This window comes from Globicephala melas, chromosome 7 (genome assembly GCF_963455315.2).
Source record: "Globicephala melas chromosome 7, mGloMel1.2, whole genome shotgun sequence".
Lineage (NCBI taxonomy): Eukaryota > Metazoa > Chordata > Mammalia > Artiodactyla > Delphinidae > Globicephala > Globicephala melas.
This window is the reverse complement of record NC_083320.1, coordinates 66,348,504-66,371,488: the sequence shown is the minus strand read 5'-3', so window position 1 is coordinate 66,371,488 and position 22,985 is coordinate 66,348,504. Positions and strand designations below refer to the sequence as shown.

Below are 22,985 nucleotides of genomic sequence, written 5' to 3'. Positions count from 1 at the left end.
TTAAACCTTTATGACCACACCAGTTTCCCATTTTCTAGGATGACTCAAAATATGTTCTGTGTAAGTTCTGTGATCTAAGAGTCACTTACTATTGCTATCCCTTGGCTTCTAAGAAATTCACTCTCTACCCTGATTTAAAATTAATTTATAATACTCTTGGCAAAATATGTTAAGTATGAGAGACTAGCAGGATAGCTAAGACATTACAGCATCTCTTATTGTAGAATGTGAAAAAAAACTGTAAAATATGCAGATGCAGACTCAAACATGCCTTTGACATACATCTGCCACGTGGCTTCCTTGCACACAGGATTTCATGCTATTTCAAGAATACCTAAGTCTCTCAAAGCAGTTTCCCAACTGGGTTTGCACCCTGAAGACCATGTTACAGTCTGGATCATTTCTAGCCACAGCAAAACTTATCCCATCAATACATCCTCACATCAATCAAAATGTACCCATCTTATGTTTCCTTCCCTGTAATTCTTAAATGGCTCTGATGGGTTTACAGACAAGACAGATGCTGGGCCTTCACACTTGGAGCAATAATTCAGGTACATCCTAACTGTCAAATTCTTGATGACAGTTCTTCACCCAAAGGGATGATTTTAATGGCTGTGAGTTTAGAATTGATACCAATGCAATTAAGACAGAGAAGGTACTTCCTAGGTAGGCAGTACCACTCTTTATTATACACATGTAAGGCTACCCCGGTATATTTTTCCTATTTGCTTTTTTTTCCAAAGTGTTCTACATCTTTAGAAAAAAGTTATCCTTACCCTGCATCTGAGCCATTTCCACAGAGTAAAGGGTCTTTTTGTCCATCCAAAACATAAAAGTGACCTGTTAATATAAAGAATAAACTGTTTCATTTCATATCAGTCCTATTGCCATTAGGAACAAATGAGAATTTGTTTAGTTCAGTTATTTCCAAAGTGGACACCAATTTACAAAGATGACTTCAAGCCCACAGCCTCAACTATTTATAGTTGAAAACTCATTCAGCAACACTGAGATTAACAATGGAGCAATCTTGCTTACCTTCCTCTTCAATGTAATCCTTCCAGTTAAATGTGCTCATTGTTACATTAACAAATGTCCCATTTGAATTCCTTGTGCCATTAAAGAAGGAGGTGGTGTTGGTTTCAAAAGCAGAATTGCTTGGGGGCCATTGCAAACATTTATTCCGCAGGTTGCCCATGAACAGCTGCAGACCAATTAGAGCAAACACGCTCAGACAGAACACAGTCAAGATCATGACGTCAGAAAGCTTCTTCACAGACTGGATCAGGGCACCCACGATGGTCTTTAAACCTGAGGAGAGAGAAGGATAGGTCAGCTGAGGAAGAGTGTCATAAGCCACAATGTCTTCTTAATAGTCATACACATTCTCTTTCCCCACAAACAGTTGTTTGTCTCTTTAGACACCAAAGCTTTATGGACAGCCAGATGGTTTGGGAAATGGATGAAGAGCAGATTTTATTTATGATCAGTGTGCTTTCTGGAGGTTTAAAATAAAGGTGTAAATATCTAGGCAGGAGGTTTTCTTAATGTGTGGTTTTATGTGCTGCCACGAACATGTAAAGGCAAACTTGCAGTTGTTTTACACTTCAGATTTTGTGTTTCATGAGGCTGTTTCTCTCCAACCATTTTTTAATACTAGCTTCCAAGTAGCAATGATTTAGAGGAGGAAAGAATTTTAAAATAATAAAAATCCCATGCCATGTACATGCTGTTCAGTAATAATCTTTGCTCCTTTATAAGAGGAGATCCACTTTCAAAATAGATCCGCGGTAAATGGTAAAATCTAAATCAGTTAGTAAAGCCATGGTAGCAAAGCTTTTTTAGAATGTAAGAAAAAGAAAACATTGCATCGTAAATGCAAAAAAAAGTGGGTGAGAAAGAGAGCAAAACCAGTATTTTTTATAGACACCTCATGCAATTCTATGTTAAACTCAAAGGCTGACTTTATAAATAAACATGCAATTTCATTTGGCATTCTTGAAGATGACAAACAATAAACAACAAGGCTAATGTTATAAGTGTAATTTCAACCTCAATATTATTACAGTGTATTTAAAGTCAGCCTCGGTGTTTAAGCTAGCTCTCACCTGGAATGACTGAAATTGTTTTCAGTGCTCGGAGAACTCTGAATGTTCTCAACGCTGAGACATTGCCCAGGTCCACAAACTCTGTCACATATCTGTAATAGGGAGTTCACACACAAACACAATAACACAAAAGAAAAGTTGGAGATATAAGGGGCCTACCATCTTACACCAGTTTCTTCTTACCTGGGATTACAGAAATAGTTTTCAGAGCTCTCAAGACTCTGAAAGTTCGAAGGGCTGAAACATTGCCTAGGCTTACAAATTCTGTTACATACCTGTAGAATTAAATCAGAGTTACTGATAGTTTTGGAAAAGTTTATACTAAATAAAGAATGAAAAGTGGTTTGGTTTGGCATATAGAGCCCCTTGAGTTTTATGGAAATGCTATAGACTTCAGGGTGCCATGTGCTAACAGCTGCCTTTACGGAATAAAATATTGCTGCTTTATTTCAATGCAGTTTTCACTAATATGAACAAGTTTGTTTACAAAACTAATCGAAGTACAGTTGGTGGTATTAAATTATAGTCAATGAATAACTTCACTTTGATGAAGTAGAAGGCTATATGGCATGAATGTAATTCCATTTATTGCTCATTTACCAGATATATTTACCTTGCAATATATATTCTAATATGTATTCTCAAAATATATGAGGCATATAGTTAATTTGGCTTATAAGCAAACTCTACTTTAAAAATATGTCACAACTACCTTATTTATGCTGCAACTATTTTCATTCCTTTGAGCTTAACATGTTTTCAAAAATACTCACGCCATCACAATGACACTGAAATCCAGCCAGTTCCATGGATCACGAAGGAATGTAAAATCTTCTAAGCAAAACCCTCTTGCCAAGATTTTTATAAGTGACTCAAAGGTATAGATTCCAGTGAATGTGTACCTAGGAAAAGCATCCAAACAAAAATTAACTGCTTCGTTTGAACTGTTAAAATATAGCAAATCCTATCCTTATGTGGTTTTTCACTTCACTAAGACCTTGTTCCTTATTTCCACTTACCAAAAAAACCTGCTAGTTTAATCTTATGAGCTTGAGTAAAGGGTTAAACTGAAGAGATAATATCTTCCACAAAGAATCTGATCTTGTTGAAATATTTAGGTTTTAGAATAATAGTTTCATGTGTTTTATGGATATTTATCAAGCTTGATGTGCTAGAGCAACACTGTCCAAATGAAATATAATACAAGCTACATATGTAGTTTTTAAATTTCTAGTAACCAAATAAAAAAGTAAGAAGGAATGAGTAAACTTAGTTTGCATATTATATTTTATTTAAACCAATATATCTAAAATGTTATCCTTTCAACAATTAAGACTAGCCAAATTTCAAGTTTCAATAGCTGCATGTGGCTTATTGGACATTATAGCTCTAGAGATAACATTTCTTGGATTTGTTTATTTATAATAAAATATTTCACTCAGATTTCTTAATGATTAAAATAATTTGGGGGGATATTTTACATGTCTAATCTAGAAAATGTACTTCCCCTTTTTTTTTTTTGCGGTACGCGGGCCTCTCACTGTTGTGGCCTCTCCCATTGTGGAGCACAGGCTCCGGACACGCAGGCTCAGCGGCCATGGCTCACGGGCCCGGCGGACCGGGGCACAAACCCGTGTCCCCTTCATCAGCAGGAAGACTCTCAACCACTGTGCCACCAGGGAAGCCCTGCTTCCCCTTTTTATCCTTAAGATTCAGGCATAAAGTTATAAATCTGCTTTTCTCTCTCTCTCTCCCTCTCTTTCTCTCTCTCTCTCTCTCTCTATATATATATATATATACACACACACACACACATATATTCACCAAATATATATATATATATGTATATATACATATTCATTAAAAAACTTTCAGTGCATTAGAATTTTCTGTGTGTGTGTTTACACAATTACCAAAATTACCAAATTTCAGGGATACCAAAATTCCTGAATCTAACCTCTCATCAGTTACTATGCAATTGGGCCAAATCATTTAAACATGCTCAAATTCAAGTTTCAGCCTCCAAAATGGTGAAAGACTTTTCCATTTGTTGTTTGGTAGTGAATTTCTAGCCCTCTCTCCTTTGAGTGTTGACAATACAAGTTATTTCTGTTTCTTCCAAAAATAGTTGGGAGAGAGTACTTGTTTTTCAACAGTGGATTCTTTTTAAAAGTACAATCTAAGTTTGTTCAGATTACTCCTCTCAAGCCACAAAGATTTAATTTACTTTCATTAAAATTCATTATCTTTTCTAGCCTACTAGTATTTTATATGTGAAAAAAGTTAGGAGAGTTATTTTCGCATTTTTTTTTTCTGTAGAAATTTCTCTCTTTTGAGGGAACAAAGAAATCAAAGGAAAATGTATGCAGAAATCTTCACGTCTAGTTTTCCTAAGTCTTTCTTTTTTAAACAATTCAATTAATTTCATGAGGAGTAAGTATAACTGCTATCTTTACTTATTATGAAGTAGCTGACTTTATTAGGAAGACATAATTTACAATGCCAAGCTTATGGTTACTTGTGTTTTGGTTTGGATCTTTGTGTATTACATATAATCACCATGACATTTCTGTTTGGAGAGTTACCTGGCATTGCAAAAGGCATGAGACAGCTCCCATGTATGTTCTGTTTATCCTATTAATGGTTAGCGCCCTGTGGTTTATGCTTAAGCAATTCTAAGTTATCTGCAGACTAGAAACAAGATTAAAGTCCCTGCTCCTATTCCTGTTTTGGAAAAGGAAGAAAATTTGTGGGGACATTTGGAGTGTATGGTGAGTGTGATAGCTATCCAAGGAAGAGAGGTCTTAGAACTTAACATTTGAGACAGCTTTGCACAGAATGGGTGTTCAGATGTACCTATTAGCAAACTAGATTGAACAGGTCAGTGAGAATCAAGGGGATCTTGATTTTTCTTGGCTGTACCCCCACTAGGCTCTTAATCATATTGTTGATTCTGTCCATTTTACAAGGTGTTTTATTTTCCCCTGTAATTTTGATGTCCATAGAAGTACCTTGCCTTACATAACAACCTTCACTATGCAATATGGTCCTCAGGCCTTCTGAGTATGCTACCTCTTTGTACAGGGGTGGTTTCTGCTATCAGTGACTTCTATTTTCATGTCGGGACTGACTTCTCTTTGCATTGGACTCTGTTTTTTTGTGTGGTTTTTTGTTTGTTTGTTTCTTTGTTTTGTTTTGTTTTTTGACTGTAACCACTAATATTTTGCTTGTTTTCCTGCTGCCTTGCTGTCAACTGACTAGAGATAATTGATCAGAAACCTGTGCAAAGTTTCCCAACTAAACCGTGTAAGTCAAAAGCTTTTGTAAAGCTAAGACTTTTCATAATGGATATAGTCATCTCCAAAAATGACTTTAAAAAGAGAAAACTGCATATTCAAATAATAATATTTAAGTGTCCCCTTTACCTGTCTCTCTTCTTTTTAAATATCTTTATTGGAGTATAATTGCTTTACAATGGTGTGTTAGTTTCTGCTTTATAACAAAGTGAATCAGCTATATATATACATATATCCCCATATCTCCTCCCTCTTGCGTCTCCCTCCCACCCTCCCTATCCCACCCCTCTAGGTGGTCACAAAGCACTGAGCTGATCTCCCTGTGCTATGTGGCTGCTTCCCACTAGCTATCTATTTTACATTTGGTAGTGTATATATGTCCATGCCACTCTCTCACTTCGTCCCAGCTTACCCTTCCCCCTCCCTGTGTCCTCAAGTCCATTCTCTATGTCTGCGTCTTTATTCCTGTCCTGCCCCTAGGTTCCTCAGAACCATTGGTTTTTTTTTTTTAGATTCCATGTATATGTGTTAGCATACAGTATTTGTTTTTCTCTTTCTGAGTTACTTCATTCAGTATGACAGACTCTAGGTCCATCCACCTCACTACAAATAACTCAAGTTTGTTTCTTTTTATGGCTGAGTAATATTCCATTGTATATATGTGCCACATCATCTTTATCCATTCATCTGTCGATGGACACTGAGGTTGCTTCCATGTCCTGGCTATTGTAAATAGAGCTGCAATGAACATTGTGGTACATGACTCTTTTTGAATTATGGTTTTCTCAGGGTATATGCCCAGTAGTGGGATTGCTGGGTCATATGGTAGTTCTATATTTCCTTTTTACAGGACACACCTGTGGTGTTTTAGCACACATCCTCTGTCTAAATAAACTATGTGTCGAAATGTAACTAAACATCAAAGTAACTTAAATACCTAAATGTATTTTTCCTAAATGCAATGATAAAACATATAACTGAAATGCCTAATATAGTAATATAGAGCTAAACACCTAAATCTATTTTATCAGAATATAACAATAATGGTAATATACTAGAATAAAATAATTTTATTTATAAAATTATTCAAATGGTAATTATATTTTATCTAAAGTGCATAACTGTGATTCAGTCTTAACTTCTATGCTAAATGATTGTTTAGTTTACCACCTAGTATATACAATTAATAACCTTTCTTAAACAAATACTGTCCTTTGTCAGAAGAAATACCTACCTCATAGGAGAAAAAGTCCCCTAAGAACTTCCTCTATTTTTTTCATATTATGGAAATAACTTTTTCTTAAAAGTGTTTAGCCTGACTTCAAAAAAGTGGAAACCATGAGTCAGACCATAACTATAAGGAGATTGCTAGAGAATTTGAGTGTGTATTTCTCATTCCAAGAAATTATTTCTACTTACTCTACATTCTTTGTCCAGTCTGGAGGATTACTCAGGGTCATAAATACACAGTTGGTCAAAATAGTGCACATGATAAGCATGCTGAATAAAGTAGATTATAGTTAAGGAATAAATGCTAGTACAATGTCATGGCCACTTAAAAATGATCCAGTACAAAAAAAAAAAATCAACACAAGTTACCTGTAAAATTAACCTTACTTATTTCTTTTAAAACAATGGCAAAAACAGTAAGAAACTTCAAAGTCTGTCATATACTCTTGGTCCATTCTTTTTTATTTTACATCATTTTCTCACAAAACTGAATTCAATAGAAAGAGATCTCTATTTGAAGCAAATGTGAATTTTGCATTTCAGTGAGTTGTGTGAAACTGCACTGCCGGGGAAATGACCATTCTTTAGTAAGTTTATAGTATAAATCTAAAAGTTATACTTCAGGTATCGTTTACAATTTCTACTGACAGAAAAAAGGTTAATGAGTGCAATGTAATACACTTGAGAATGTACAGCCCCATATATTTGAGGATTACACTGCTTGAGAATTCCACTGTAATTAGAAACTCTAGCAGTCTTATAGTGATGTAACTTGTTCCTTTAGCGTTTACAACGTAAGAATAAAGAGAGAGACAATTTTTTGCTAAAGAGCTAGTATTATTTTCTAACTTTCTATTTTCACTTGAGAGTGTGGGAACTTTGACCACCTAGCTATCTTCCTGTATCTAGTCCACACCATACCTAAACAAACACTGTTTTTAAACCTTCCTAAGAATTAGATATGGTAATTTCCCTTAGGATCTCAATCCAGACTTCACTCTAAGGAAGTTTATGATTACATATTTTGAGGTAAATCTTTTATTTTAAAACGTAAATACTTTACAGTATCAAACCATAGAATGGGAGAATTCAAATGCATTTCAAAAGGTTATCAGTCCTATTTCCCCTGTTTCTAGGTTAACCCTGTCTCTATTGTCTCTCTTTTAGTTTTTAATGTTAGCCTGTTTTGAATCTGTATAAGATGCCATTCTTGAACACTGCATCTGAAGATCACCTTTCTATTTTATTATCATGTGTTGAGAATTTTCTTGAAATCCACCCCTATTATGTCATTTTACATATACATTTTGACTATCACTGTAAGTAGTTTTAAGTTCAATGAGTTTTAAATATATATTATCAATCAGATACATAGGCACATAGTAGTTTAAAAAATATTTACTAAAGGAAGGAAAGAGGGAAGAAAGGAAGGAAAGAGGGAAGAAAGGAAGGAAAGAGGGAAGAAAGGAAGGAAAGAGGGAAGAAAGGAAGGAAGGAAGGAGGGAGGCAGGAAGGGAGAGGGGACAGGCCCAGGAGATGAAAATACAGAACGAATTAAGGCACAAAAGTTTGAACATTTGGTAATATAGATAATAATACTAAGCACCATAGACTATGTTTCTTTAGTCGTGGTTATATATGGTCTAATTGAGGTTAATAAAAAGTTTGAAGTAGATTTGCTGTTATTCGTACTACACAATGTGTCTCATTTACACATTCACTATCATGGTAGCGTTTTTACTTCTAGAATCATAATAGTCATTCTACAATAATCTTGTCATAAATAGCAGAAAATCATGAGTAAAACAGATTAAACAACAATGTTACCATTAATCCCAAAGAAATTTTATATATATATTTTAAAAAGAATGACATTTTTTGTAAAATCAACTACTAGAAACAGCATTTAGACAATTCACATGAAAAGGATATGAATGTACCAAAATCTTAATAGCAATTTTCCTAACAGGGTTTAGCGGAGTTAAAATATACAAGGCAGAGGTGGCACTGAATCGGAAAATTGCCTTCCCTTTATTCAATACTATAAAAGTCTGAAAAAGAAAATATGAGAAAAAAATCACTAGATTAGACATGTGGCTTATTTGAAGAGCTTATACACATAAAAAAACTTTTTACCTGATTTGTTTGAACTTGTTTAAGCCAGTTTGTATATCATAACTATAAACATGTTAGATGTTTCTCCCTTAAATTAACATATAGCTACAAATAAAGATATGATATACTATTATCTAATCTGTCTCTCAGGTATCAACTTCCTGATACAAATTGATGATCCTACACAAAATTTTTACCAAGATGTAAGGTAACTTTATGGACTCTAAGTCTATCTAAGCCTTACCATCTGTCTCCAGTTTTGGTAACTTTTCAGATTATTCTGTACATACTGCTATTAAAATAATCTTTTATAAATATTTTAATTGCATCAAGTCTTTTAACTCCAAAGTTTATGAAGGCTATTTTCCCTCTGGTAGTTGTCCTACTTTAAAATGTTCAAACAGGCTGAATAAACTGTTTTTGCTCATTCTATAGATCTGCTGGTAATACTGAGAAGGAACAGCTGCATTAAGAGTTAGGCTGAACTACATCATTTCAAAGGGCATTCCCCGAAACCTATAATCTTCAATTTACCATTTAAGCTGTACTACCCAGTGATTACCTAGTAGGTCTCTCTAGGATCATCTTTTATTTTTTTCCCACCAAAGCATCTCTGTTCCAGCCAATTCAATTCACTTGCCAGTTCCACTCACTGTCAACTTCTCCCTCTGATTCTGAAAATGAGTGTCATAGAATCCTAGAGGAGGGAGGCACCTGAAAGGTCATGTAATGCAAACTTCCTCCTGTTTCAGGTCCATAACAGACCTGACAGTAAGGTCCCACCTACAATGACCCACTATTATATCAAAGGTTCTTAGTCCTGTCCACATGTTAGAATTTCCTGGGGTGATTTTAAAATCGCCAGTATATGGGATCCACGCGAGAACAATTGAATCAATTTCTGGAGGATGGGCACAAACAATGGTATGTTAAAAAATTTCCTCACGTGATTCTAATATGCAGCCAAGGATTGAAAATTCCTACTCTCTGGGAATGTCCTCAGCTATCAAGATCATCTCCTCCACCATGTCTTTCCAGATAAATCACACTGCCTTCTGATCACTCCCTAATTGTTTCCCTTTTCCAGTAAGTCTTAGTACATTAATATACGCACATTGGCATGTTGCTTGTAATTAGAGTCAAGTAGCAATTTACATGTAGAGTTCATTCCACTGAGGACTAGCTTAGAAGTTGTTATAAATCATTGAACATAAAGAGCCTGTTCACTACTTTTTCTCCATTTTTTCCACAGTATTTAATAGCCTGGTTTGCAAATAAACACTTGTTTTAAATAAATGTGGGTTTATCTTTAAGATGCCATTTACCTTTAAGACATCTATATAAGACATTCTATATAACCAGTTACTTAATAATATGTTTTTATCCTTTAAGTAAGGGCTATATCCCATACATTCATGTTCACTGACAACATGCTCTGTTTGAATAGATATATTGTGAGTATAATATTTATATTTTATAAATATAAAATATTTATATTGTAAGTATAAAGGGTAGAGAAAACAACTTCTCTGCACATTGGCCTTTTGTATTCAAGACCATGGACCTCACCAACCATTTTCCATGAACTGTACTCTATAAATTTGAACAATTCTATGACAAGGGCAAATAAACTGGTCTTTACTAGCACTGAGATTATCCACAAGGGACAGTGGACATTGGGAAGAGTGCCCTTGAAGCACAAATGCATTAAAGGATTTTTTGAATTCACAGGGTTAAATCATGTAATACTATAGCCAAACAATCTAGATCCATTTAAACATTCAATGACAGCAGTAACATGTAAAGTTTACCATAGTTTAAGGTGCATTTACTCATGCTTTTTTGAAACAATATCCCTGAAAAAACCACTTGTAACATTGAGAGGATTTTATTTTGAAAAAATCTCCAAAAATAGAGTGAACAGGAATGAACTGTCCCTTAAAACATGGAATCCTCTTCTCTTCCCACAAGATTGGCCTTTGTAGTACTAATGGGATTAAAAACGACATGCCAAGGGCATCTTCGGTGAATTTACTGATTCTGGAAAAATCAGACCTTAAGAACACAATACCAGTTTATTTCTGGAGAACAGCCCCTAACACAAAGAAAACTCTGAGTTCTGAGAAATTAAGAATAAAACGTTAATGTCCTGTATAGTGAAAAAATTTCAAGAAAGGCATTTGAAATTTGGGGCTCTTATGTTATTGAGAGATATATCTAAACTGAAAATTGACAGAATGACACGTAAATAGAAGAGAGAGAAATAGTGTCAATTCCAAAATCAGTCCTCTAAGAAATGATAAGTATTGATGTGACTTAAAAAAATAGTACTACTTATTGCTACTAAGATGATGAATGTTATATCCGGAAGTATGTTAACTGGTTATTGTCTACTCTGGAATGCTGCCTGCTTCTTTTTTCCAGGTAAATGCACATTTTACAGGTTCACTAAAATTTTTACTACTTGAGGCAAGAATAAGTTCTCTGAGTAGAACCGCATACATCAGAGAATTCAAAATTATAAAACCAATTTTTAAAAAAACTTTCTTTTCTTATATTAATAAACACCATATGTAGTTTTGCTTAGTGGTTAAGAGCTCTGGTTCTGGAGCCTGACTGCCTGGGTTCGAATCCTAATCCACCACTTATGGAATGTGACTTTGGTCAAGTTACTTAACCTCTCTGGGCTTCACCTTCCCATCTATAAAATGAGGTTAACATAGTACCTGCCTCACTGGTTCTTTGAATATTAAATAAGTTATACCAGTTAAAGCACTCAAACAGTACCTGACAAAGTATGAGCATAACAAATGTTAGCTATTATTATTACTGTCACTATTCTTAAGTTTTATCTGTTCAATTTGAATGCCATTAAAATACACTGTGATGTTGCTCATATGATTAAATTAGGTATGTAAACTGTATCATTAATTGATGGAAGCAAAGTTACATAATGCTTTACAATTTTAAAATGCCTTTCACCTGCATTATTTCATATAATTAACAAGCTCTATACCGTATTTTAAATTCCAGAACTTCTCCATTAACTTCCTATATTAGCTCCTTCTATCCTAAGAACCACAAACTACCTTTTCTTCAATAGCACCTCAATCTTTATCTTTATGGACACTTCATAAAGGAAAGCTGTGCAGACAACAGTAAACAGTCTAGATGTCTCTCAAGATGGGTCATGGCCATTATGAATAAATCAGGGTTCAAGTCTTGCTGTCAGACAGGAAGGCAATAAAAACTGACTTTGTCAGCACACAGAGAATAATTCTGTTTCTCAGCAGCAGACTCACATTAACCAAGCTTTAAAGCCTGATATAAAATCAGAATGCCAATCTACTTATATACAACCAGTTATATCACTGTCACATGGGCTGAAATAATTGCCATAGCACAACCAGCACATTCTTTTCTTTAAGCAGATCTATGGGAAGACAAATTATAAGATATTCTTTGCTGAGGGTGGAGTCCAAATAAGCTGACTTAGTTAAATAAAACATATGTTTGATGACATCTTGATTAGGTAGTACAGTGTAGCCCCTTTACAATGAAGTGACTTTCTGGGAGGAATATGCTTTCAGGGCTACTACTAAAGATCTGTCTCCCTGGGAAAATGCTAATGTTTGTCTCTATTATTCTCCTTTCCCCCCCTTAATTTTACCAGTTCCCTTTCTTAAGGACACTTCCTTTCTTTAAGTAGCAAATACTTTTAATCATGTCAGAGTATCAGTCATGCCCCTGTCTCTTGAAGGTATCTTTGCAAATATATAGTTTGAATCAATAATTTTCAGAGGAGAATTTTCTTCTAGTTTCTTGGGGAATGCCTCACTAGCATCATCATGTGTTATAATACAGTAACTAAATTTCAAAATTTTCTTTATCAATTCTATGGTAAAGTACTGGAATAAATTATTTTTAGAACTATATGAATATTTATTATCTGCCACCTTTCATGAAGCTAGTTTAAAAGGAAGAAGAAAGGACCTGTTTATTTAACTTTGTTCTGTAACTTTAAATAAAACGTTTTAAAGCTCGCTACTCGAAGCATGGCCCATGTACTAGCAGCATGAGTCTCACTCGAGGGCTTGTTAGAAACGCAGGATCCGTGACCCCACCCCAGATCGATGGAATCAGAATCTGTATTTTAACAAGATCCTCTGGTGATGTGTATGTACATGGAAGTTTGAGAAGCAGTCCTTTAGAGCAATAGGGCTAGTTCCATGTCTGAATGGTTGTCAGTTCCTTTAACCATCATTGATCTTATAAATTGTATGCTGCTTAAAGAATGCAATTTCTTTCGCCATTCCTTATAAAAGGGCTGGCTTTGGCTAGTAAAAGTGCTCAATATCTCCTTTAATCTGTAAGCGAGTGGCTCATGGTGATATTAATTTATCTTTAGTTTCTACATGGGCCTGTTTTTATGCTTGTGAACGTGAAATATAAATTGTGGTTGTAAGATGTCAAAATACCCAATTAGAAAGCATAAAATCTATCATCCGTTTTTTATATTTCCTATAAAATACTGTACAGCTGGTTTAACATCAAAAACTAGCTAATTCTGACAGAATTATGTGATTATTATAGTATTAGCAAGGCACAGTCATAGCTGTTGATTTAAATCATATATGGATGGAAAAACGAGGTTTTGGGGGGGGTTGCCTTCTGTTCTTGACATTTTTTTCTTGGAGTGATTTTTTAACAATATGTAAGTGTTATAGAATCTAGCCTGTGACAAATTAAGGTTAAGAGAAGCTCCCAATCATATTCCAGGTTAGTGGACCAAAAACATGTATCCTTGGGTGAACATGCTTCTCACTGTATATCTTCCTATAGGAGGATGCTAAGTAAAAGCTTATTTATTGCTCTCTAGAACACAAATCTATTGTGAAGAAACCTCAAGCCAAATAAGAACTAAAAAATAGTTATATGTACCCCATAACTCTTCTTTCACATAGCTACTGTTCTGTTGTCTACCGTGTGCTTAAATATGTCGGCAATAACAGATATTTTGCTTTGTTGATGTCAGTTTTAATTTTGACAGTATTAATTACTATGAAATTGTACAAATTGTTCATCACTGTGGCCAGATCTTGACTTCATTTCTTATAAATGTTTCTGCTTATTATATTGTGCTTAAAAATAAGTGGAAATAAAAAGTATAAAACCTTTAACAGTAGAAAAATTATGGTGTGGTATATATATGAGCCCCAGCAAAGTATATTAAAGTTGAGTTAAATTAAAGACTTATTGGAAGGATAAAATCAACACTCACTTTCTTATTGATATAGTACGGGTCCAGGTCCTCCAGTGGCTCTGACACCATCCCTGGAGGGATGTCTCCATAAATAAATGGAAGGTTCTTTCCAGCTTCCAAGTCACTGTTTGGCTTTGGTTTGTTCTCGTCATCGTTGTTTTGTTCTCTCTTGGGTTTCTTGGCTTTCTCTTCTGCAGCACGTTTTTCGATAGCAGCAAGAGATTCTCTAGTAAAAAGGCGGAAGCTTTCAGGTCCTGGGGGTACCGGAAGTGCCTGTGCCATCTTTTCATCCTGCACATTTAATTACGTTTAGCTTCTTGCATAAGAATATCCTACAATTTTTAAAAAATGCATGAGAGATAGGAAACCAAATGAACGAGAGGGATTAAGAAAATCAACCAAGATGTCATTTAGTGTTTCTTCTAGTAATTTTTTTAACTATAAACTTTAAGTAGTGCTTTTCATGCTGCACTACAAATTTTAACTTAGAAGCATCATTCAATCTAATTTTCAATACGCCAACTTTATATGTCCTTCAAAAGTCTGTTCTGATACCTTTGCACCAAAGTATAGTATATGTTTGGTAAAGAGTAATGCCAAGAATGCTTGTCAATAAAATTACTCAAGGACCCATTATTTCTCTCCCTCCTCCTTTTATCACATCTTACTAACTTTCCAAAGAAAGAAATCCTGGTGACAATGCAGTGGTATATCCCTGACTCATAAAATCTCAGGATAGGAAAAGAAGTTTTGCCTAACCCAGCCACTGTTCTGATTATCAGCATCATTGACCACTGGTTGTCCAGACAAGGTCTGACTGTCAGCAGGGACAGAGAAGTCAAAACCGTTTCCGTTTAGCTTTTCACCGTGGATCCTTCTGAGGTATCTTCTGAAGCAATGCAGAATATATTTACTTCCTTTCCCAGTCTGCTGCTCTTTAAGTATTCCAAGACAATTTTCATCTTTTTCCTGAATCTTCCATTCGGTGTAGTGTGGTAAAAGCATGGACTATGGAGCTAGACTTCTTCTGTTCTAAACCCTGGCTCTGCCACTGATGAGCTGCATGACTTTAAAAATGTAACCTCTCGGTGCTTCAGTCTTCATCTATAAAATGGGGATAACATGAAAACTGACCTCCCAGGTTATTGTAAGGAATAAATGAATTAATTTACATTAAATGTGTAGACTATTTTCTGGAATTAGCAAGCACTGTACTAGTGTCAATTATCATAATCTAATTATCTTCAGTTCCTCCAGCCATTTCCTCTGTTGTGGTTTCAAGCATCCTCACAATTCAAGCCACTCTTCTTTAAATAAGGTCTTAACTTGCTGGAACTACAACTGACTGTGGAGGTTCAGGAATGGGCTGGGAATTGCAGAGTACAGGGGCACCTGCATTCATGCCTACCACCTGGCTGGGAGAGGAATGGAGGTAAGGCAGACATGTGGAGTGGACATGTTCAATTTCCCAGGGAAGGGAAAACATTCTATCTGCTGGAAATGTGACAGAGCTGTCAAAAATACAGGAAATCAGCTACATAAATTTTGAAACATAAGTTAACAGTTATATTATTTTGCACTGTGCCAAGAATCTCATTATAAAAATCAAGATAGAAAATAGAAAAAATAACAAAAATACAATGAGTACACCAGTCATCTTGTAGAATGATCTACAACCTTGGCATCAAAATAATCATCCAAGTCATCTGTGACATTTTCCCTATCTGCAACCACCCACCCGTCTCTGCCCTTATTCTAGTCTCCATGGTAGTTTATCCCTAAATGGCCTTCTAATTCTTGGCAGTTGATTGCATGGATATACTGACCTTCCAGAGAAGCAGAAACTCTAAATCTTATAGTAACATAAGAAAAATGATATAAGTTATTATATGTTTTTTGAGTGTATATCTGAGTTACTGGTTCCCTGGTCTGTTCCAGTAACAAAACATATTTTAATACCTGTGTCTTTTCATAGAATTCATACTCATAATATGACATTGTTATTATATTTCCTGCTATTATGAAGGTATATTCTAGATAAGTTATAAATTATCAGACTTGTCAAAAAATTGTGCCATTTTTGCTACTAGTTCTGAAAATGAACTTCTGATTTGTGGTGGGACAAGGCTCTTTTTTTATACTCCATCAACCGGTATATAAATCAGAAGGTTTGGGAACAGTTATTCTGTTTTACTTAAAAATCAATCAATCATCTATTTTGTGCCTTCTAAATTCATGGTAGACAGCACAAAGTAGAATTAATAGTTTCAGCCATTTTATGTCATTTCAATGGTGACATAGTCACTCCAAACTCTAGGCTGCTGTGGAATAATCACAGCTTTTATACTTTTCAGTGTGGAAAGAGTTTGTGCTTAACTGCAAACCTTAAATACCCAGGGATGTGTAATCCACCTGTGTCTCATCACCTGTCATGAATTAAATGGATAAGGTTCTTCCCCATTGCTAAATGAAAATGACACAGCATGAGAAAACTTTCTTTAAAAATTTCTGTGGAATGTGGTTGCTTTCTTAAGGGAGAAGAAAGGTTACTTTTGTATTTGAGCATTTAGTTGCACTGATTTTGGTTTCTTTACTGACAATGGAATGAAAACCATGCAGCAATTGGTATCAGAGATCTAGATTAGTATTGAGTCTGTTGCTGTTTGTCATTTAACCTTCCTCAACCTCAGTGTCATCGAAGTACCTTATCATGTATGAGGCAACACTTTGCCATAAAGAAATAATTATACTTATTTAATTGGAGTCTCCTGGTTCCTAAGTTTTAAAATGAAATTAGTTTAAACATGTAGAAATCTTTCAGTAATCTTTACAGATGACTGATTTCTCTGGGATGACATGGAACAAGGAACCATCACAAATCATGGAAATTTATTTAAAAATAAATAATCCTTTACCTTCTTGTTCACTTATCAAGGGCTAGAATAAAAAATTTGAGTCTTGGTCAAAAGGAAGTAAAGAAGTCTCTGAAATTCCCATGCTGCTGTCTCTAAATCCTGAGAAGACAGGCCAGTTCTAGACTCTCAGATTTTTGTCTGCAAGGGGAACTAGGGTTTGTTCAATATTTGGATAGGCTGAGACATTAAAGATTATAGTGAACAAGAGTTTCTCGGGGCTTCATCTACAGCATTGCTGTTTAGAAACCTCTCATAGTTCTTTGGCAGTTCTATTTTAATTTTTTTCCTCTTCTTTCTTGTTCTTTGTGAGCTTATTATACAGAGCTCTTACATAATTTTATATTCCTATTAGGGCCAGACTTTAGAAAATTAATTCCTACTGATGCCTTGGTGTGGAATATATATTATTAATGAATATATGTGCATTATAATTTATTAAAACACATCAAATTTAACATACCAATTTTTCTCCAGAACTGTCCTTGCAAGGACAAAAAAGATAAAAGACTGAGGAGATGATCTCTTTGATTAAAAACTAAAGTGTTTTTGTGTGTTAATGTGTGTGAGTAAAACAAATACATCCTTCTGTTAATCAAGAAAGACTGTGGTTCAAAATATCCTATTGTAGGGGTGGACGACAGAATGTCAAGCCTGGAAGGAACCTTAGGATCATTTATTTAGGATATATTAATTGAGGGACTACTATGTATCAACACTGTGCTTGGACTAGGTACCCATAGTCCCTGCCCTTAAGGAACTGACAGTCCATTGAGAGAGACAGATTTCTATACTAATAATTATAATGCAATTATATGTAACTGCTTATTGTCTGAGGTCCATAAAAGGGAGCAATTTATTCTGCCCAGAGAGGTATGGTTCAGGCAAGTTTTCCTGAAGAAGTGATATTGGGGTGGGTTTTGTAGACAGGTTGGGATTTGACCAACTAGTTGTTGTGGTGGTAGTTGGGGGAGGGTTGGTAGGAAGACATATCAGTAGAGACCTACTTGGTAGGCAGGGAGGCAGCATGTATATGGACCCAGAAATAACAGAGAGCGTGGATTGTTTGGGAGGAACTATAAGCAGTTCATTATGGGTGGAGACCAACCTGCCCAAAAGGGAGTGGAAAGAGAAAGGAATGGAAATTTAGGCAGGATATAGATCACCAAAGGCCTCATTCAGCACACTAAGGTCAGCTGTGGGTGGGGAGTGGCATGATCATTTGGAAGTTTGGAAAGATGGTGGCGGTATGAAAGGCAGACAGATAGGGAGTGATCCGAGAGCAATGGTTTTCACACATTTTGGTTTCAGGATTCCTTAATACTCCTAAAATTATAGAAGACCTCAAAGAGCTTTTGTTTAAGGGGAGGCTTATCTATCCATGTTTACTGTATTAAGAATTAAAATAGAAAATTAAAAAACATGCTTTAATTAACTTAATAACAAGCCCTTGTATGTGTACATATAAAACAGATTTTTAATGAAAATAACTTATTATCCCAAAGGAAAAGAATTGAGTAGAAGAATGAACTTGTTTTACATTTGGGCAAATCCCTTTCCTGTCTGGCTTAATGAAATACACCGAGATTCTCACATCCTCTTCAGGGTTCCATCTGTTGAGATTTGTTGTTTTGATTCAAGTACAAGATGAAAATCCTCCCGGGACTTCCCTGGTGGCACAGTGGTTAAGAATCCGCCTGCCAAACCTGGGCTTCCAGTGGTTTGGTTTTTGTTATTTTGTAATTTTGTTCTTGTTTTTCTTCTACTGTTCAGCTCTGTTTCAGATAATTGCAGTTGATACATTTCTTTGTTCTTTAAATCTTAGATTGAGAACTATTTAAATATTTCTTGCTAGAAAATGGGAATTCAAAATCAAGAACAATCTTGAAGTTAAGAATTTGATATTTTAAACTGTTACCTTTATGTTGTATTCAGCTAAATGCAGTTATTCTTTTTTTTTAAATTTTTATTCTTTTTTAAAAACAGATTTTTAAATTAATTAATTAATTAATTTATTGGCTGCGTTGGGTCTTCCGTTGCTGTGTATGGGCTTTCTCTAGTTGCAGCGAGTGGGGGCTACTCTTCGTTATGGTGTGAGGGCTTCTCATTGCGGTGGCTTCTCTTGTTGCGGAGCACAGGCTCTAGGTGCACAGGCTTCAGTAGTTGTGGCATACGGGCTTCCATAGTTGTGGCTTGAGGGCTGTAGAGCGCAGGCTCAGTAGTTGTGGCACATGGGTTTAGTTGCTCCACAGCATGTAGGATCTTCCCGGACCATGGCTCAGACCCATGTCCTCTGCATTGGCAGGTGGATCCTTAACCATTGCACCACCAGGGAAGCCCAATGCAGTTATTCTTAAGAGCTCATATATACAAAGCAAAAAGTTGCAGAGTATAAAATTAAGTTCATGGCATTTTAGAAATTACCTGGAGTATTGACTCCCACTGCTTGTTTCTATGATAAATAAAACTCAAGAAACACACACACACACACACACACACACACACACACAAAGAATCCGCCTGCCAATGCAGGGGACACGGGTTTGATCCCTGGGCCAGATAGATCCCACATGCTGTGGAGCAACTAAGCCCATGTGCCACAACTACTGAGCCTGTGCTCTAGAGCCTGTGAGCCACAACTACTGAGCCCATGCACCGCAACTACTGAAGCCCTTGCATTCTAGGTCCTGTGCTCTGCAACAAGGGAACCACCACAATGAGAAGCCCGTGCACTGCATCAAAAAGTAGCCCCTGCTCGCTGCAACTAGAGGAAGCCTGTGGGCAGCAACGAAGACCCAACACAGCCAAAAATAAATAAAATTTTAAAATAAAATAAATTTTGTTTTAAAGAAAGGAGAAAATCCTCTCACATATATGTAACTGGAAAATAGGGAATATTTTAATTTCTTTATCAGGCAATTGGGATTATTATTCTTTGATAAATACCAAAACTCTACAAATGGTACTCTCTTAAATTAGTTTCAATGTGGAATCAGAAACCATATCAGTGAACTTTTGATTGATCTTGCCCTTTGGATGGATTTTGTACCATCATGCACGGATCATTTGGGAAATATCAGCACATTATTATGCAGATTTTTCAAGTTTTGACAAATTTTATTATATAACATTCAAAAATCACATTTGTTAATATCACCATTGATCTCTTGAGAAAAGTCATAATGTATTGGGAGACTGTCAAGCTCCCAGTGTCAGATAAAAGTTTTCCAAAATTCCAATTTCCACTTGAAAGCTCCAATTTTAACATTGGCAACAAATGCTGTCATTTGCTTTCCCTGAAATGACAAGTTTTTCCTTTGTTCATTTTTGAGAAAATATCTGCCAGATACCCAAGTTTGAATAACCATAGTTTGTCAGTTCTTTCTTTCAAGTAAAAATGGGGTTCCATGAAAAAAAAAGTGGTATTCAGCTCCTGACACAATCACACAAGTGCTTTTCCTTGAGACAACCATGGTGCTCAGTATGCAGAAGAAATGCTTTATGTATTCTTTCCCTATCGTCATACAGAATATTAAAAATATGTGTTCTTTAGGGTCAAGATTTAATAAAGTTAATAATATTTACTGCTTCATCAAAGATGTTCTTATGTGAACTGGTATTTTTTTTCTTACTGAAAGTGTTTGGTGGTGAAGAAACGAAGGACTCCTCCTTCAGTATGACGCCACTGCCTTGATTCCCACTCAGGCATTAGCAGTTTTACCCCCTGACTATAGCACTGTCAATGCAAATGTCAGAACGGCGAAGAAAAGGCAAATGACACCTTGGTATTGTTAAGAAAATAGTTTCTACCTCAGAGCCCCTTTGAAAGGGACTCAGGAATACCGCATTGTCTGCAAACCACCCTTTGAGAACAGCTTCCTTAAAAGGAAGCAGATGGACACCAGTGGTCTAAAGTAGAGGGCAAGAGAATTTGACTATAGCTTTATTATTTAACGGCATGGACTTGGCAATTAGGACTGCATTCAAGTCCTGGCTCTGCTACATTCTAGCAGTGTGACCTTGGATAATTTTTTTTATCCTTTATAATCTTCAGGTTCCCAATCTACATAGTGAAGATAATGATAGCAATGATAGCACATACTTCATAGAGTTAATGTGACCTTTAAATGAGAAAATGCATCTAAAGGTGAGCAGGTGCCTGGAAAATAGTAGGCAGTCAATAAGTTAGAGAGAAAACAAACCATGGCCCGAGGACTGTACTCAAGGCACCATTAGGAAGAGAAGACCAATAAGATTTTGTGATGATTTGATAGGGTGAAGAAGAGTTATGGGGTTAAGTTCATTTCCAGATTTCTGGTTTAAGCCACAGATTTAACCCAACGGAGACATGGAGAAGGTTTATAGGGCACAATAATGAATTATGCTTGAGTTTTATTTAGTTTCAGATGCCTGTGAGACAACTGGATGTGTAATTAAAATATGGGTCTGAGACTCAAGAAAGCTGCCTGGGCGGGGAAAATGTTGATTAAGCAGTCACCAGTTGAAACTGAAGAATATGCAGTACATTATTTAGGAAAAAATCGGAAGATGAAGAGCAGGACTCTTGTGACTACCAATTTTAAGGAGAGGGAACACAGAGGATATTAGACAATGGAATTAGAAGAGTTATATGGATGCCAAAAGAGGAATTTCCAAGATGCTAATTAAAAGGCATGCATTAGATTTGACAATTAGTCGAACTTCCTGCCTTTAAAATAAATGAGGAACAGGCACAGAGAAGCAAAGTAATCTTCACTGAAGTGTCTATTGACAAACACAAATTGTTGCTCTGAGGCAACACATTTTCCACACAGTCTGTTCTTGATGGATTTTTCCTACTGTTGTTGACATTTTTTTATCTTGAATCTTACTATTGTGGGATTTGATATTAAAGATCTAAGCTGTATATTAATAACTACAGAAAAATTGATTCGTATACCTCAGTTCAGTTTTCCAGGCTCACATATCTGTATGCTATGATACTAACATAAGCTGCTGTATGCTATGATACTAACATAAGCTGCTATATGAAACCAACAAATGAAATGAATACAAAACTAATAATTGTTAATGAACCAGAATCTAAGAAAAGTGGCACAGTAAATATTTGGGATATGCAGTGGCATTATTGCGGCAAAGACAAAGTATTTTTTCCATTAGTCATTTAGCCCGTGAATTCTCGTCTTGCCTGATTTTCCAGAACAGAAGACAGTATGTTGAATTGTATTGGTTTATAGCCTGTTAGTATCAATAGTCTCTCTCTCTGTAGGGATTTTTATAATTATGTTACAGACAAAATCAATTAATTCTGGTCTGTTCCCATGAAAAGAAAATTATGTCAGAGGCAGTAAGTTTGCCATCTTCAAGGATAGAAAGTTGCTCTGTGTCATGCAACTTGAGAGATCAGGGGGAAAAATAAACATCCAAATGTATTTTCATGTTCTTGATGACAAGGGAGGGAGTTGTCAGGGAAAGACTGGGTCCATTACTAAGGAAAGGATGCTGTCTATGTTTTCTTGGTATCAACAAGAGACTATTATAGGAAGGGTATAATCTAGAAGACAAAGTGGACCAATTAACTACCGTCCTACTAAAGAAAGTTATTAATTTTTTCCAAAGGAATTTTCGTTTAGGGCTAATGATTGTCTAGTATTTGCTATATATCCTCAGGTAGCATGTGTGACCAAGAGCATATTTTATCAAAGGCATACACACAGCATTCAGCACATTATAATAATAAACACTGGACACTCGCCAAGGCAGAATAAAATATTATTTTCCATGTTTTAAAAGAGTTTTGAAATAATACTTTGTTGGTGTGCCTACTGAACCAGGTGGCTTTGAGGATTAAATAATACTAATAGATAAACATCTGTTGAATGATTACTATGTCTCAGACACTCTGTCATTTAATTTATGCACACTAACTCATTTTTTTTCTTTTTTCTTTTTTTTTTTTTTGGTGTGGTACGCGGGCCTCTCACTGCTGCTGCCTCTCCCGTCGTGGAGCACAGGCTCCGGATGCGCAGGCTCAGCGGCCATGGCCCACGGGCCCAGC

General features: G+C 35.7%; 1 protein-coding gene across 5 annotated transcripts in view; it reads right to left on the bottom strand.

The window, feature by feature from the left end:
• SCN3A (sodium voltage-gated channel alpha subunit 3) overlaps window positions 1-22,985 on the bottom strand; it is a 112,855-nt gene that overhangs the window by 68,265 nt on the left and 21,605 nt on the right. For 4 of the 5 annotated variants that reach the window (XM_060302340.1, XM_060302343.1, XM_060302344.1 and 1 more), the window contains exons 3-9: window positions 14,034-14,347; window positions 8,571-8,688; window positions 6,827-6,917; window positions 2,885-3,013; window positions 2,112-2,203; window positions 1,042-1,314; window positions 780-843 (exon numbers count right to left, since the gene is read on the bottom strand). In XM_060302340.1, coding sequence (XP_060158323.1) covers window positions 780-843; window positions 1,042-1,314; window positions 2,112-2,203; window positions 2,885-3,013; window positions 6,827-6,917; window positions 8,571-8,688; window positions 14,034-14,297 — 1,031 coding nt within the window. In that variant the 5' untranslated portion in view covers window positions 14,298-14,347. The remainder of the gene's footprint in view (window positions 1-779; window positions 844-1,041; window positions 1,315-2,111; window positions 2,204-2,884; window positions 3,014-6,826; window positions 6,918-8,570; window positions 8,689-14,033; window positions 14,348-22,985) is intronic. The other variant, XM_060302342.1, reaches the window with a different exon arrangement.